At 45.4% G+C, this 17,197-nt stretch overlaps 1 protein-coding gene across 1 annotated transcript in view; it reads right to left on the reverse strand.

Moving 5' to 3' along the window:
- PRTG (protogenin) overlaps nt 1–17,197 on the reverse strand; it is a 150,454-nt gene that overhangs the window by 24,159 nt on the left and 109,098 nt on the right. The window contains exons 18-20 of the mRNA XM_055124556.1: nt 15,908–16,067; nt 10,751–10,855; nt 8,886–9,189 (exon numbers count right to left, since the gene is read on the reverse strand). Of these exons, the coding sequence (XP_054980531.1) occupies nt 8,886–9,189; nt 10,751–10,855; nt 15,908–16,067 (569 nt within the window). The remainder of the gene's footprint in view (nt 1–8,885; nt 9,190–10,750; nt 10,856–15,907; nt 16,068–17,197) is intronic.

Genomic DNA, 17,197 nt, shown 5'->3' on the forward strand with positions numbered 1-17,197 from the left:
TCGCACATGGGAATTCCCCAAATGGTGGAGATGCCATTGACGCTGGGAGTAAACTCACATTCACTGCCTCAAGTCTGCAGGGCAGTCAGTCCTTATCTTGCCACCTTCTTGTTTTCTCTTTTTCCTTTTTTATTTTTTTTAAAGCCATTGAAAAATCTTCGTGCAATCTATGTAATCTACTTTTATTTTTGGTGTTCTGCAGTTGCGCTAAAATGTGTAAATGCCTTAGTGTAGATTTACTTTTTTTTTCCAGAGTGCGGTTTGTCCTTTCTGAATTGGAGGATTTGTGACTTTTCATAAATTCAGTCATTTTCTCTTTAAGTACTGTTAATCCTTGATTTTCTGCAACTTTTCATCTTAGAAGGCTGTCAAAGTGCATTTTGTCTTTTATACCTTCATTTTGTACTGGAGTGATAGCACAGCGGGTAGGGCGTTTGCCTTGCATGCGGCCGACCCGGGTTTAATTCCTCCGTCCCTCTCGGAGAACCTGGCAAGCTACCGAGAGTATCCCGCCAGCATGGCAGAGCCTGGCAAGCTCCCCGTGGAGTATTGGATATGCCAAAAACAATAACAAGTTTCACCATAGAGACATTACTGGTGCCCGCTCGAGCAAATCGATGAACAAGGGGATGACAGTGCTACAGTGCAGTTAATTTTAAGCACAAGGATTCAGTTGAGCTTTTGAGTGTTCTCCCTAACTCATTTTTTATATTTCCTACCTGCTTGTCTGTGTGGCAAACTCAACAGTTTCTTCTCAACCATTTTGAAGTTTGAAAATATACTTTCAGCAATCTGATATGCTGTTTACCAGAGTTTTGAAAATCTGTTCTTGGAAACTCTATTGACACAGCCCTGCCATCCTCCTGCGTCCTCTCACCCCGTCCCCTTCAAGGTTAATTTTTCTTCTTTAAAAATAATTTCTTGTTCTCTTATGTTTCAATGGTTTCTTTCTATGTTTTCCAGCCAGTACAATGTCATTTCAAGAACTTATTGTTCTATTCTTATTTTCTTTCCTCCAACCTAGATATTGAAAAGAAAATAGTTTAGCTATTTTGAAAAGTTTGGGGCATGCTTTTGCTTTCACCTCCAGAGTTTTTAGTGGAAGCCTTTTCCATATTCCCAACCATTTTCCCCACAATATTTTTTTTTTAAATGAAAGTGTCTCCATGTATTATACAGCTCTGTTTATTTGAACAAGCCCTGGCTACCCATTATTTTGTTCACAAGGTAAACAACTTTACTGGAGTGGGGGAAACCGTTAATTCCTTGCTGTGACTCAGAAATATCAGATGACAACAGCTCATGGAAACCTTAAAGAGGATCAACCCCCATGGCTGGGGTGGATCTAGTCATTTGACCCTAGGAGAGAAAATCTTAAAATTCTCTATTCCCCAGAAGAAAACCCGAGAGTTAAAAAAGAAAATACACAGGCTATATTTTTTTCTAAAAAAAAGTTTATTAAATCTGTGCAATCAATCAGTTTTTAGACAGCAGTTTCATAAACATTTTGGCATTTAAACTTTTATTCATTTTGGCATAACCTGCAGGATAGTATAAAAGCTACCCTGGGGAGGGGGAAATACTAGGCAATATTTACTATGATGCTAGAAAAGAAAATGAACTCACATTATTAAAGAAAATATGTTTAAAGAAGACGTTAAAGAGGTACATTCAAATTCAAGGCAAACATTTGCTTTCTCCATGCCACGGAGCTCACAGAGCTGATCCCCTGAGTCAAGTACAAAATTAATATCGCTCAGTTCTAGAGTCCATTAGCACGTCTGCAAACGCTGCCCTTACAGGAAAAACGGTTATAGGGAGTGACAGGGTCCAGAACACCCATAATGCAAAACAAAAGAACTGGCTCCTGCACTGGCATTTAATTCAAATCTTCGAGAAAAAAAAATGCATATTCAGACATGAACTATTATCTAACAATGGCAATAAACAAGTTCTCTTCCCCTGCTGAGAGGCTAAGGCAGCGCGTGTGTATTCAGGCTTCCTTCCCGTGTCCCGTGAAAGGCTCAGAATTCTCAGAGACATTTGCAAACCAGGGGCTGGAGTGATAGCACAGCGGGGAGGGCATTTGCTTTGCAGCCAACCCGGTTGATTCCCAACATCCCATAGGGTCCCCTGAGCACTGCTAGGAATAATTCCTGAGTGCAGAGCCAGGAGTAACCCCTGAGCATTGCCGGGTGTGACAATGAAAAAAAAGAAAAAAAAACATTTGCAAACAAAACAGATATCCAGAATATGGTCACAGGAAGACTATTTCAAGGTTAAAAGACATTGATAATCTTATTGTCTTTGAAGACAATTCTGTAGAAAAATAAAACTTCTGTAACAATTTTTTAAAGGTTATATTTATGTCAGGTCTGTGTCTACGTAGTACCAAGTACTATCTATACAAGACAGAAACTTGCATAAATGTGCAACAGTGTTCAGAATCTCCTAAATTATCCCAAGGGGGGGGAAAAAAAGATAGCTTTTTCCCCCCAATACGCCCGAAAGGTGGATCTGAATAAACAGAATTAGTTGCTTACTCAAAATTCATTTCATAGTTTAAAGGAATGTTAAAATGTTCCATATCTTGAAAAAGTAGATCAGTAAGAAAGGAATATTAGAAATGTACTCTTCTCCCTTCCCCCTTCCCACCATCACCATGTGGATATTTGACTCTCCTTAAAATTAAAAACCAAGGCACTCAACACTGGCCGGGGCTGAGAAAAGATGACTTCATATAAAGTATTCTCAAACACATTTCCTCAAAAAGACTTGCCCACATCACAGTGTGTTTGGAATCTTGTCTGCGTCCTTTACTACCAACCACTTCTTAGTTGTTGTTGTTTTGGTGCAGGTAGAGAAAATGCAAATGTTCTTTTATTTTAGCACAAGTGGAATGAAACGAGAAAGGTTGACCCTAAGCAGAAAAGAAATTCTGCTGAGATACAATTCAATCTGATGGAAATGAGTTTCTGATGATAATTATTTACACTTGAATTTTCTTTTAAAATTCAGAGACTAATTCTGCAAAACAAATTATTATCCTAATTTCATGGAGAGAGAGAGAGAGAGAGAGAGAGAGAGAGAGAGAGAGAGAGAGAGAGAGAGAGAGAGAGAGAGAGAGAGAGAGAGAGAGAGGAGGACCAGAAATGGGCTAAGAATTTTCCTGCTAAGGGCCAGAGAGATAGTAAGAGCCAGGCAGGGCATTTTTTTTGCCTTGGACGTGGCCAGGTCTGGTTTGATTCCTGGCATCCCATAGGGTCCCCTGAGCACTGCCAGGAGTGATCCCCGAGCACAGAGCCAGGTAAGTCCTAAGCACTGCTGGGGGTGGCCCCAAAATAAACAAGCGAAACTTAAAAAACAACAAAGAAGAATTTTCCCACCCAACTATTTTCAGAATGGTGCCTCAATGGCTCTCCCTTGCTCTTACCTACGCTTGTATTCCTATAATGACTTTTTAGATCCATCTACGAAGGATGCCCGGTTCTAAGCCTGGCTTTTTCCAGCCTAACTGCTACTTAAGGAAGATGGAAAATGGACAAAAATAAAAAGCCAATCCTGAACACCTTGTCTAAGAAGGAAATTCCTTTCCTTTCTAGCGGCTTGATGAAATAAGGACTCCAGAAGCATGCCTACTTTATTTCTAATGCAGTTCCGGCACCAGCAAAGATCTCCAGACCCAATCTTGGCCGAGAGAAAACAAGCTTTATACGCAGAAAGGGGAGGTGGGTCAGGGGGCTGACAAGGGGTGAGTCACAGCTCAGCGCCTCCACCCCCCAAGTTCTGAATGCCTCTGATGAAGGGACGCGACCAAGACTTCTCCAGGTGGACTGGCTGTGTCGACACAGTGCCAAGGCACAGTGAACCTAGGCAACCTGGTGTCATTTCTCACCTGACAAGATGGACCAAGGTAGGAACCACCCTTCACCCTTGGGAGCTGGAACAAACTGGCTTTGTATCTCCGCTCAGTCACTCACTAGTTGTCCCCCTGGAGTCAGACCTTCTACATCTGAGTTTCCTGATCTCTGAAATCAGGATAACACTCGCTTTGTGAAGTGGGGCAGTTTTCAGGATGGAGAGAAGGCGCTGCAGTCCTGACAAACGGAAAAGACAAGGATGCAATTCTTCCCCGCAGTCTCCTGGAGGAACCCAGTCCTGTCAACACCTGGATTTTATCCCAATGAGAACCGGGACAGATTTCTGACCTACACAACTGGAAGCTAATAAAACTGTGTCGTTTTGGGCTGCTAAATTCACAGCAATTTGTTACAGCAGCAAGAAGGAAATAAAACAGTATCTGGTAAAACTGCAAAACTGTCCTGCGACTCTTAAAACACCTCTCAAGGCTGAAGAAGGGAAAGAGCCAGAGATTAAAGCCTGCGAGCATACACATTGCCTTAGCCTGGGATCATATATCCTGAGTATAAATCAACTTAACACAAAATTCTACATACATGTTCTTCTAAACACCAATAAAACGGACAATTAGACAATGGCTTGTAATATGGTGACCTCCAAAACCATCTGCTCTGGACTCACGGCTCACAGAATTAAAAAAATGCGAACCAGTCTATGAAAGCAATGACCAGAACCATGTGGCAGGAACCGGTATACAAAAACGCATTTAAGTCTTAAAAGTTTATAACTCTTTGAACCTGGTTGGAACTTTTTTTTTTTTCACAGTCATAGTCAGATTTTATATTCAATGAACTCTCTATGTTCCTGTGAATCACTACGGTCACTGCTGAAACTGGAACTACACCTAGATATTCCTGCATCAAAAAGATACTTTCAATTCCATCTTTTTATAACACTCAGTTTTTCAAGGCATCCTCCCATAAGCTTGGACAACCTTCCTGAGTTGTTGACCGCAAACAGATTTCTGGCAGAAGTCCTTAAGAAACACAACACTCATGCCAACCCCGACCCTCGCCCCCAACATTGGCGCTGGTCCTGTCTGACGCCAAGGCAAGCGAAAGACATTTCACTGAGGGTCACGTTTCTCTGATGCGCCAAAGCGGATTCTTAAGGCTACTTAGGAGTGGGTCAAGTTGTGCCCTTACTTTAGACTAACCAAACTAAAGAACCAGACATGTATCCCACCCAATACTTCACTACAGTCTGGAATCCGTAGCTCCCCGAAAGCACTGGAAATATTTTATGGGAGGACCAGCCTGAAAGAGCACAACTACCCACCACAGCTCACTTTCTGGTGGTGGGTTTGTTTGGTGTTGTGCTCGGTCGCCCCCCAAAGATGCCAACGGCCAGTGTTCACGAGGGCCTCAAGTCCTGTAAGCGGGCGGGTGATTCTTTAGAAGCAGGAGGAAAACTGCACAGGCTACTTCAGGGGTTGCGGTCATGCTCTGCAACAGACCTTCTGCTGATGTCTCGTGACATCGCACACTCAAGGTACTTAGGAAAGTATCACATCATTTGGCAAAAACATCCCGTGGCCGAGTCAGCAGATGTCAGGGAAAGTCTCTGTGTGCTACTTGGATGCGGACTAGCTTCTGGAGAGACAAGTTTGCTGGACACGAAGACAAGAAACAACAGTTTGGTGCACAACAAAATCTGCCTCTATGCAAAGGGTAATTTTAAATATCTTTGGTTTTTTTAAAAAAAATTTGCTGATAAAAAAGTACTTGAATATAAACACTGATAAATACCAATATAAATGTATTGCTCTTCATTATGTAAACTTAGCCCTTTGATATCTTTGCTACTAAAGCTAGATTTTCCTATTAGCCACTAAATATATTTCCAATCTGCTCATCTTTATTTACTTACAGACTACTCAATATATTTTAATGGTCTTTGGTATGAAAATACTGATGAGTAGTATCTGGCATGAAAATGACATGCGGGGTATCAGTACTCACAGCCAATTAAGTCTTTGGAAAAGAAAATAGTTACCAGTTGCTTATTAGCCTCTCTGTAGTGAAACAAATAGGATGAACTAACACCACTATCAGAGTGGGGAAGAACTGTCACATTTCAGCTGCAATTTCATACTGCAGACTTCAAAGTACCTTGCTTTGGCCACTAAGAAGTCTTTGCTGTATACTAAATATTTATCTTTGGTGAAGACTTTTTTCCTCTTCAACAAGTACTTTCAACAATTTTAAAAATACTTTAATACTGTATAGTTGAAGACACACTTGTTGAAGAAAAAAAGTATACTTATAATCTGTTGGTAAGGAACTTACTTTAAATGCTCTGGTAACAAGGTAGTTAAAGTCACTATTCTATTTAACTACAACAATCAATATAAAACCTATTGCTCTGAATTAGTAACTACTTGTGTAGGTGTTCACATCTATAGATGTTTCTAGTTAATTCAATCTGGAGTAGAAATCATAGTCGAATTTTAACTTTCTACTAAAAATTCTTTGGTAACAGGATTATTATGAAAAAAAATCTGTATAAGCACAAAATGCAAAGGTGAAAAAGTAAAAATAAAATGTACTGGTAAATAATTATCAAATAATTAGTCTAAAGATCTACGATAACTATGGGCCTCTTCTTCAAAAATCTGCCAAACAAAAACTTTCTTCAAAGACCTCAGACCATATTTTTAGATGTTTAGAACAAAACTAATTCATACAGTCCGACACATATATATATATCCCATCACCATGACGGATGATGTATCAACTCTGAGATCTTGTTTGCCTTTTAATTAAAATTTAGAACATCAATTCATATGCACACCTAATTTTAGATTCTGTTAAAAGTTGGCCCCACAGACATCTACTTATGAACCAAAAAAAAAAAAATCCACCAAAAATCCAAAAACAAATGCCTCCCTCCCCCCAAAAAAACCAAACCAAACAAAACAACAACAAAAGAACACACCATACCCTGTCAATTTGCCCATGTTTCCATGAGGCAACTCAAAAGTAAAGGTTCCCTGAGTACAGGAAAAAAAATAAAATAACACTAGAATAACTTTTAAAAGGAGGTAGTATAAGACAGGAGCTATAAAGGCAGGGGCATATTTTCTTGCCGCAGATTGTTCACTTAAAGCTCTGTTGTTGTTGTTTTTTTAATTTTTTTTTTTTTTTTGCCATGAAGCTCATATACTTAGATACCTAAACGGGTGTTTGGTCGTTAGTACCTACTGTATGGCCGTACCGAACATATGTCTGAACACAGCCAGTTTGGCACAAAATGACAAAAGAAGAACAACCAGAATGGTTCTCCCGTTACACACCAGTGGGATTCTTTTTCATAATGAGTCTTTCCATTTTAGATCAGCATTTAGCACGGCCCCATCTATAAACAAAAGGCTCCGAGAGGAAACCCATTAAAAATTCTTTTAAAATGAGGCTCCAAATCAGGTCAAGATAAATGGGGGAAAATGGTTTTTAAAGGCTATGGGACCACCTCTCTCCACAGGTGTTTAACTCTTTACCCGCTACATCTACTGGGTACCTACAAGGTCTCATGACAGAGGTGAACAGTTTGCTGATTTCAAAACAGCAAGAGGATCAACTCAGGCCTGGAGTTATTAGCATTCCTCACGCACGGCAATGAAATAAAGAGGGCCACATTCTAGGAATTCGAGAAGATACAAGGAAGACGGCAGAGCTGCCAACAGATACTCCACCGCCCCCAAATAAAACTTGCATGAAAAAGCAAAGGCTGATCAGATACTATACATCATAAACAGTCACTGATCAAGTCCCCAAAAACTCTTAAGGCAACTTTTCTCGCTCCTGCCCTGAATGACTTCTCGAAATTATTTCAAAGGTCTCTAAGGCAAAGAACTTCACAGTCGATCACGGAAGGCACTGTTGACAACCTCAGGGCTCATCGCCCTGTCTCCTGTGGTACTTATTAATATTCTCACTATGCTAGGAAATGTCCTCACCTCTCTAAAGCAAACCTACATCCATTATCTTGAGAACATCTGCTTCTGCCTCAAGTTTTGCAATGGACACTGGACATGCTAAGGATGCTTTAAAGCAAACCTGGGACAGTTCCGCCTCTGGCCACCCCCCACCCCCTCCCCAGCTGGGGGGAGCCGGGAAAGGCACTGCCCTGAGGGGGCCGTCAGAGGGACGCAGCTACTCAACCGTGCGGAACTGGAAAGGCCCCACTCGGCATTTGTGTTGGTCATACATTCAAGTCAACAACGCCACTTGTCCTCGTCTCCGAGGCTGAACAACCCTCACCGTCAGAGGTATCCAAGGGACCCAGACCCGTGGGTGCACCCTACTTTCCTAAAAAAAAAAAAAAAATTAAAAATCAGAGCTCCAAATCAACATTCTCACTCCTCTGCCCGCAGGGCTCCTCCGCTCACACCGCACACACGCTCGCAATGGGAAGAATAAGGCGACTAGGAAGTATCATTGGTTATGCAGCTGGCATCAACGACCGCAACGAACGAACGAGGTAACAAAGTTGGCTTCGGAGTTTGCCGCTGGACAAACTGAGGTAGATAGTCAGCAAAGGGCCTTCCGGAAAGTCTACCCTTTGCTCCAGTGATCAATTCTACAATCCAGTCAAACAGCTTGACTGACTTTTCACATTGCTGACAATGAGACATTCAAGATACGTGAGTTTAAAAAAAAAAAACAAAACCAAACACACCCACCCGCCCCCTCCCCCCAAATGCCAAAACAAACGAACAGACAGACAGACAGACAAACAACCCCCAACCCAAACACATTCAGATCAAGCTGAGACGCCAATACGCCATCGAGACCCTCCCAAAAGGCGGTGACTCCCGGCCCCCTGTCCTTGGCGCTGTCCTTCGCGTGGTGCCGGAGCTGACAGGTGCAGTTACTCCTGGCAAATCCCGGCACAGTGGACGGTTGCGGGCTGCACAGCGTCAGGGCAACTCGGCTGGGCGCCCGCTGGCCCTGCCAGGCTCTCACCCTTGGGCGGCGAGAGGGCCTCTCCTGACCCGCTGCCCTCGGAGGCGACGGCGGCGGCCAGGGGCGGGCTGCTTCTGACGGACGACAGGTGGATCTCCTCATTGGACTCGTGGGAGAACCTTCCGGAATCCCCCGTCTCGTGGCTGCCTTCGCTGTTGGCCGAATGCTCCGTGTCGCCTGCTCCCGCAAAGGGCCTGGGGAAGCTGGCGGGCGGCCCCAGGGTGCGGGGGGAGTCTCCGTCGCTGACGAGGACAGTGGTGCCCGGCCGGTAGAAGCAAACGGCTGGTGTGAATCGGCTTGGAGGCTAAGGAGAGACAGATGTCAGCGTGCCAGCCGGGAGAAGGGGCTCTGGGGGCCAGGAATCCGCAGGGATTCCACGGCCTCCGTTTCAATCTACGGTCCACCTCTGGGGGCACTGTCACTGCCATCCCATCATCGATTTGCTCGAGCGGGCACCAGTAACGTCTCCATGGTGAGACTTGCTGTGACTGTCTTTGGCATATCGAACATGCCACGGGGATTTTGGGGTTAGGAGTGCTGGGGATGAAACCCAGGTGCTCAACTACGCAAGACCAGCCCCCAAGCCCAGGGCCACATACCCCTGATCCTGCACCCGAGCACCTTCCAACACTTGTGTGGCTTTTGGAAACTGCGACTCATGTGAAACCGCATGTAACAAAACCAACTTCATGGAAGCGTGCTAGACATAAGAGTTAAATTCCCAATGCACGTTTCGGGCCACTACCACAGATTTTTCTTTATTCCTGTTTGTTTCTGAGTCACACCTGGCGATGCTCAGGGGTTACTCCCGGCTCTGCCCCCCAGGAATCACTCCTGGAGTGAGTGGATACTTGGGGGACTATACGTGGTGCTGGGGCTCGAACCCGGGCTGACGGCATGCTAGGGAAGCACCTTACCCACTGTACTATCCCTCCAGCCCTCGGCTTTTCTTTCTAAAGAAAGACCCAGAACACCTGAAGTACTTGTGTGCATTTCTCTTCCAACCTGATTATTCCAGCTCAGGGTTTTGGGGTTTGGGGGTGCAGAGCCCAGGGCAGCTCAGAGTACGCGCAGGACCCGAGCAGGGCCAGGACAGACAGGCTGCTGTCTGCCGGTACCCTCACCCACACACTCTCTCCCTTTAGGACGGCTGAGCTGTGCCAAGGAGCAGGACGTGTGCGGCTCTGGGATGCGGGCGGAGACGGAGTGTGAGGGGCAGCAGGGGGGGAGGGAGGAATCTCAGAGACCCAGAGGGCGGGCAAGCTCCAGCCACGAGGGGTCTGGCTGTGCAGGCAGCTGTTACTCTCATCCCCGGGACAAGGGTGGGGCGTCGGAAGAAACCGGCATTACCAATGCTGTGAGTCGCAGAACCTCAATCAATTAACAACAACAACAAAAAAGTTAAAAAAAAAATAAAGAAGGAAAATGATTCACAAAGGAAAGGAAGGGGCGCCGAGTGGAATGCAGGACGGGCCCCAGTGCACGCTGAGCCGACACCGTCCCGGGAGCGGTGGCGAGGCCTGAGGAGCAGCCAGGGCCCCAGCAAGGCGGAGCCCTGGGGACCCGCAGGACTCAGAGGCTGCCCTGGTCATGCTCCCGCCCCTCCCCCCCATCCCCCCCCCCCCCCCCCCGGCCCGGGCCTGGCCCCCGCCTCTGAGAACTGTTCTGCACACGCCCTTTCTCACCCTCACCCTCACCCTCACCACGCGGGCACTCACCTTGACTAGACCCCAAACTAATAAAGCCCCCCCCCCCAAAAGAATGCAGAAAAGAAAACAAAGCATTCTCCCGCCCCGGCTGCTGCCATAGACATCCTTTCCTACTCTCCAGGCTGCTAAGGATTTTTCTCAGTGGAGGTGGGTTACCTGCTCGACTTTTGGCTTCTTAGGCTCTTGAAAGAAAAACCATTTTTTCTTAGGGTTCGTTTTGATGATAGGACCATAGCTGTTAATTATTAAGTCAGTTCCTCCCTGAAAAATTTAAAAAAAGAGAGAAAATATAAATATAAATTTCAGTTTATCACAACAATAACATTTTTTTATTGTTAAAAGAGAACAAAATCCTCCACTATTCCTTCATGGTGCTCAGGGGACCATATGGGATGCTGGGGAATCGAACCCAGGTCAGCTGCGTGCAAGGCAAATGCCCTACTCACTGAGCTATTGCTTCAGCCCTGTACTTGGTTTATTCTTTAAAGATAAAGCACCGCCTCCTGGGTGGTGCGGCCAGAAAACTGCAAGACCCTCTCTTGACTAAGGTGCCCCCTGAGCACCTAGGCTAGAGGGGATCCCGGCAAGTTTGACTCAGGTTGGAGAAAGACCAATATCAAATGATTTCTGTCATATGTAAATCTGAGAAAACAAACAAACTGTAGCACTGTAGCACTGTGATCCCATTGCTCATCGATTTGCTCAAGCGGGCACCAGTAACGTCCCCATTGTGAGACTTGTTGTGACTGTTTTTGGCATATCGAATACGCCACGGGGAGCTCGCCAGGCTCTGCTGTGTGGGCGGGATACTCTCGACAGCTTGCTGGGCTCTCCGAGAGGGACAGAGGAATCGAACCCGGGTCGGCCACAAAAACCACCAAGCCCAAACTCTTAGAAATTGAGCCGATTACTGTTTACCAAAGTGAGGGGTGAGCGGAGAGGTCGAATGGGACATACTTCCACTTCTGCAGTAGAGAAAACCTGGGGGTGTAACACGCAGCACACTGACGTGGTTCACAGGACTGCGTCTGAAGGCTGCTACGGGAGCAGGTCTGGAAAGGTCTCAGCGTGTGAAAACTAGGAGAGGTCATGCACCCTCACCAGGCCTGCTGTGGTCAGCACAGCTGTAACATCATCATGTTGTACTGTTTACATAAAGCAGCGCTATATACCCGTTTTAAAAAAAAAAAAGAAGAAGAAGAAGCGGGACTTTAATCCCGCACAGGCACCCACAGGCCCGCGCCCCACAGGGACAACAGCAGCAGGCCATGTGGCCTCGGGGGCGGAGGCTGCTCACCTGGCCGCAGGGACTGTCCCCTTTCCCCGCGCTTGGGACTCGCATCTCAATCTCCATTCCTTGACTCCGAGGACAGCCTGGCCGTCCCCAACACACCAGGCCCACAGGCCACAGCCTATTCCAATCTCACCAAAATAACGGTGCACACAAGAAATGGAACAAGCCTGATATTAAAAAAACACACCCTCTGAAGCGGCACTAGGGGCCTCACATAAGGCACAGGGGAGCACCAAAGAGGAAGTGAGTCTTCCAGAAGGGGGAAAAGGTGACCACCATCGACCGAGCTCATCCAGAATCCTTTCTCGCAGCAAGAAAACTGACAGTGAACTGGAGGGTCCCACCTCCACACCACCACAGCAACAGGAAGAAACGGCGCAAACCCCCACCACAAGGAGTGGATGAAGAATAAGAGCCCAGAATTCTAAGTGGATGAAGAATAAGAGCCCAGAAGCCTCCACAGGGAACACCCACAAGTACAATCTCTCCAGTAAAGTTTTCAGAGATGAAGTGTTGAGGATGTTCAATGAGCTCAAAGAAACGGTGGAACAGATATCCAGTAAATTAAAGGAGGACATGAAAGAAACAGTGGAACGGACAGCCAATAAAATACAGGAAGGAATGAGAGCAGAAATAAGAAAGCTACGAACAGAAGTGTCACTAGTAAAGGACTCGGTAGATGAAATAAAACACTCAGTGGGTGCCCTCAGGAGTAGAATGACTCCAGCCAGAGAGAATCAGTGAGCTTGAAGAGCTGCAGAAAGCATGCAGGCAACAACATACAATGGGAAAAGACCTGAACATAGTGTAGCATGAATCAGAGACCTAGGAAATGAACTCAAGAGGAACAACGTATGAATCGTTGGAGTACCAGAAGGACAGGGACACAGCCCCAATGAAATAGCAAGAGTTAAAGGTATCACTGCTGAGACGTCCCAGAGCTGGAGAATGCAGACATCCAGATCCAAGGAGCCCGAAGGGTACCAGCTAAAAGAGACCCTAACAACAACAACAACAAAACTCCAAGACATACCATAATCAGAGTGACAAACACCACAGATAGAGACACAATACTGCAAGGAACAAGATCAAAGAAAGAAATCACATAGAAAGAAGCACTTCTTATATTTGCAGATGGGATACAGTGAAAAAACTCAGTGAGATGAACTCAGCCTCACCAATACTTGATCCATCTAAACTCACTCAAACTTGAAGGACCGAGACACTATTTCCTTGATAAACGACAAGGAACTTCACAGACTCAAAGCGAACTTGAAAAGACAGACTGAGGGGACTGCGGTAAGTCAAGACAAGTCCCACAAACACAACAAACTTCTGCAGAAAGATGGCACAAAACCCCATGGCAATAATCTCTCTCAATGTCAACGGTCAAGGTTGCTTCTCTCGGAAGGGAGCAAAAATTGAGGCTCCCATAACCAATGCCACAGACTCCATGCCAGAGGCTGTTTTTACTCGGGGCACCCCAGAGGGGGGCAGGTGAGAGCCCTCCCCGCCCCAAGGGACCCAACGCCGGCAGCCAACCTCCACTACCCAACCGGCGATACGTCCAGGCTGCTTTCCACACGCTCTGGCCGAGCCTCACACATGAACACAAATACTCCTGTACCCATTTCCCATAAAATCATAGAGGGATATATATATATATGCCTCTCGGAAAGCCAGGAAAGCTACCAAAAGTATCCTGTCTGCATGGCAGAGCCTGGCAAGCTCCCCATGGCATATTCAATATGCGCAAAACAGTAACAATAACAGGTCTCGTTCCTCTGATCCTGAAAAAGCCTCCAATCATTGGGAAAGAGTAAGGAGAGGCTGCTAAAATCTCAGGGCTGGGACGAATGGAGACGTTACTGGCGCCCTCTAGAGTAAATCGATGAACAAGGGGATGACAGTGATACAGGGATATAATGTCAATGGTCTAAATGCACCAATTAAGAGACACAGAGTGGCAAAATGGATTAAAAAACTGAACCCAACATTCTGCTGCCTACAAGAAACACATCTGAACAGTCAGAGCAAACACAGACTCAAAGTCAAAGGATGGAAAACCATACTTTTAGCAAACAACTCCCTCAAAAAAGCCGGGGTGGCCATACTAGTATCCGACAACATAGATTTTAGGCTAAAAAAGATTAGAAGGGACAACGAAGGCCATTTTTTAATAATCAAGGGCTATGTAAATCAGGAAGAAATCACACCTCAAACATATATGCAACCAACGAGGAGCAGCAAAATACTTAAAACAACTGCTAACAAACTTCAAGGAGGACTTTGGTGGCAATACAATAGTAGTTGGAGACTTCAGCATTGCCCTATCACCTCTTGATAGATCAACAAGATTAAAATTCAGCAAGGAAGTAATGGTTTTGAAGAAGTGGAAGAGAGAGGGCTAATAGATCAATAAAGAGCTTTCCATCCCTCCAAAACCAAATACACATTCTTTTCCAGTACACATGGAATATTTTCCAAGATAGACCACATTGTGGGCCATAAAAAATACCTCAATAGAATCAGGAAGATAGAAATTGTATCAACTATCTTTTCAGACCAGAATGGACTGAAGATAGAAGTTAATCACACACAGAAAAGGAGAAGCAAATCAAACACCTGGAAATTAAACAACTCAATGTTGAATAATGAGTGGATCACAGAGGAAGTCAAGGAAGAAATCAAAACATTCCTGGAAACAAATGAGAATGAAGACACGAGCTACCAGAACTTGTGGGACACAGCGAAAGAAAAGTGTCAAGGTGAAATTTTATAGCTCTGCAAGCATCTCAGGGAGAAAGAAAGGGCCCACATAAATAACTTGATGTGGGTTATGTGGGTTAAATAACTTCACAGCTCAAGATCTTAGAAAATCACCAACAAAAGGAGCCCAAACCAGGTAGGAGGAAAGAAATAACAAAACTCAGGGCAGAAATTAACAACGTGGAAACCCAAAAAACAATCTAAAAGATCAATGAAACCAAGAGCTGTTAACTCAAAGATTGATATACCACTAGCAAGACTCAGAGAGAGAGAGAGAGAGAGAGAGAGAGAGAGAGAGAGAGAGAGAGAGAGAGAGAGGGGAGAGAGAGAGGGAGAGAGGGAGAGGGAGAGGGAGAGGGAGAGGGAGAGGGAGAGGGAGAGGGAGAGGGAGAGGGAGAGGGAGAGGGAGAGGGAGAGGGAGAGGGAGAGGGAGAGAGAACACTAATAAACAGAATCAGAAATGAAAAGGTGGGCATCAAACAGAAACCAAAGAAATTCAAAAGATCACCATAGAAGAATTTGACAAATCTGTTCTATAAAGGAGCAGATAGTAAATGACGGCTTCTGTCCTATTTCATTCTCGCTGCCTTCTTTATTTTTCTTACTTTTGGTTTTAGGGCCACACCTGGCAGTGCTCAGGGATTACTCTTGCTGGGACTTGGGGCCCCCTGGGGTGCCAGGGACCAAACTTGGGTCAGCCACACTGAAGGTAAGAGACAGCATAGTGGGTAGTACAGTGGGGAGGGTGCTTGCCTTGCACACCGGTGACCCACGTTTGATCCTCGGCACCCCGTATGGTGCCCAGAGACCTACCACGAGCGACCCCTTAGGAGTGAGCACTGAACCCAGCCGGCTGGGGCAGCCCCACCCCTGAAAAAAATCGCCAGCCAAACCAGACAGAATATGGATTCATGGAACACCCGGTCAACACAAAGCTGTTACAATGAGACTAAGTATCGGCTAACTAAGTGTTGACTGGTCTCTTTACTTGGTTCAATATAATTTCACGTCACTGAATTTATGCTTCCTCATTATTTTTTTCATCTTTTCTTCTTTTATCCTTTAACTCCTGGTTTCTTCTCCCCGCATGTGAACGTAAGAACCTCAGTGCAGTTTTTCACAGTTCATTGTGGATATACGGATTCGGATGCAATAATACCCTCAACACAAGCACTTTGGGTCAGCAAAGGAGAAGAGGAAGGGCGGTGGGCGGGCAGGGGCACGGGAGGTCGGTGTCGGATGCTGAGTACCTTTGCATCAACGAAGCTGCTCGGCATTCTCACCAACGACTCTTGGTTCTCTACGGCTTGCTCCAGGGTCTTTCCTACTTCAAGGCCAGCAGGGAGAGAAGCGCCAGGGCGAGATGACTGCTGAGTTCCACTCTGTGATGTCTTCGAAGCAGAGGATTTCCTGGAATATTGTTTATCCAAAAAAATAAATTAAAAAAAGGGAAAGCTGGAAACAGTCCATTGGGAGAGGCCCTTGCTTAAACGTAGCCAAACTGGTTTTGGATTCGAGCACCCCGAGTGGCCCCCGAGCCCTACGTGAGTGATCCCTGAGCACAGAGCCGGGATAGCTCTGAGCACCACAGGGTGTGGGTCCCAAACAAAAACAAAAACATAATTTTTATTTTTAAAAAAGAAAAATGTTCTAACTTTAACGAAGATTTAGACAAATGTATCAAAGCTGAATGTACATGAACGTTATTTTGAAAATAATGGAGTGTTTCTTTTTTTCTTTTTGGGTCACACCTGGCGATGCACAGGGGTTACTCTTGCCTCTGCACTCAGGAATCACTCCTGGCAATGCTCAGGGGACCCTATGGGATGCTGGGAATCGAACCCGGGTCAGCCGCGTGCAAGGCAAATGCCCTACTCACTGTGTTATCACTCCAGCCCAATAATGGAATTTTTAAATGTTTAAATGGTTATAGTTTAAACTTACCAGTTTATAATAAAACTTAAAATAACTTATAAGTTTAGATTTTAAAATCATATGTTGTGCTTCAGGCCTGCATATTAGCACACTAACAGAACAATTTAAATGTCAATTAGCAGCGCGGGAGAGACAGTACACCAAGTAGGGTGCTTGCCTTGCGTGTACGACACCCCTGTTAGAGTCCTGGCACCCATAATGGACCTGGGTCCCTCCAGGAATGATCCCTGAGCGCAGAAAAAGCCCCGAGCACCACCAGGTATAGCTCAAAAACTAAAAAAGAGAAAGAAAGAAAAACAAAATCCCCTTAATGCCAATGAACAATGGATAATTTACCTAAGCGTCACTTCTGCAAGAGTCAGCCATCACAGAAACAGTCAGCATGAAACTTTTACCAATTCCCCCTCTCCCCGGGAGGGAAAGCGGTACTGGGCCCACACGTGTGCGCCTGTCTTACATGCATGAGGCCCAGTGTGATCCTGGCTCTCAGGAATCACATTCACAAGAACTAAACCGAAGCTGAGAAACTTGGGACAGTAAAACTAAATCTGCTCGGTGGACCAAAAGGTGCTAAAACTCTCCATTAACATGTTTCTTTACTGTAT

This window comes from Sorex araneus, chromosome 2 (genome assembly GCF_027595985.1).
Source record: "Sorex araneus isolate mSorAra2 chromosome 2, mSorAra2.pri, whole genome shotgun sequence".
NCBI lineage: Eukaryota > Metazoa > Chordata > Mammalia > Eulipotyphla > Soricidae > Sorex > Sorex araneus.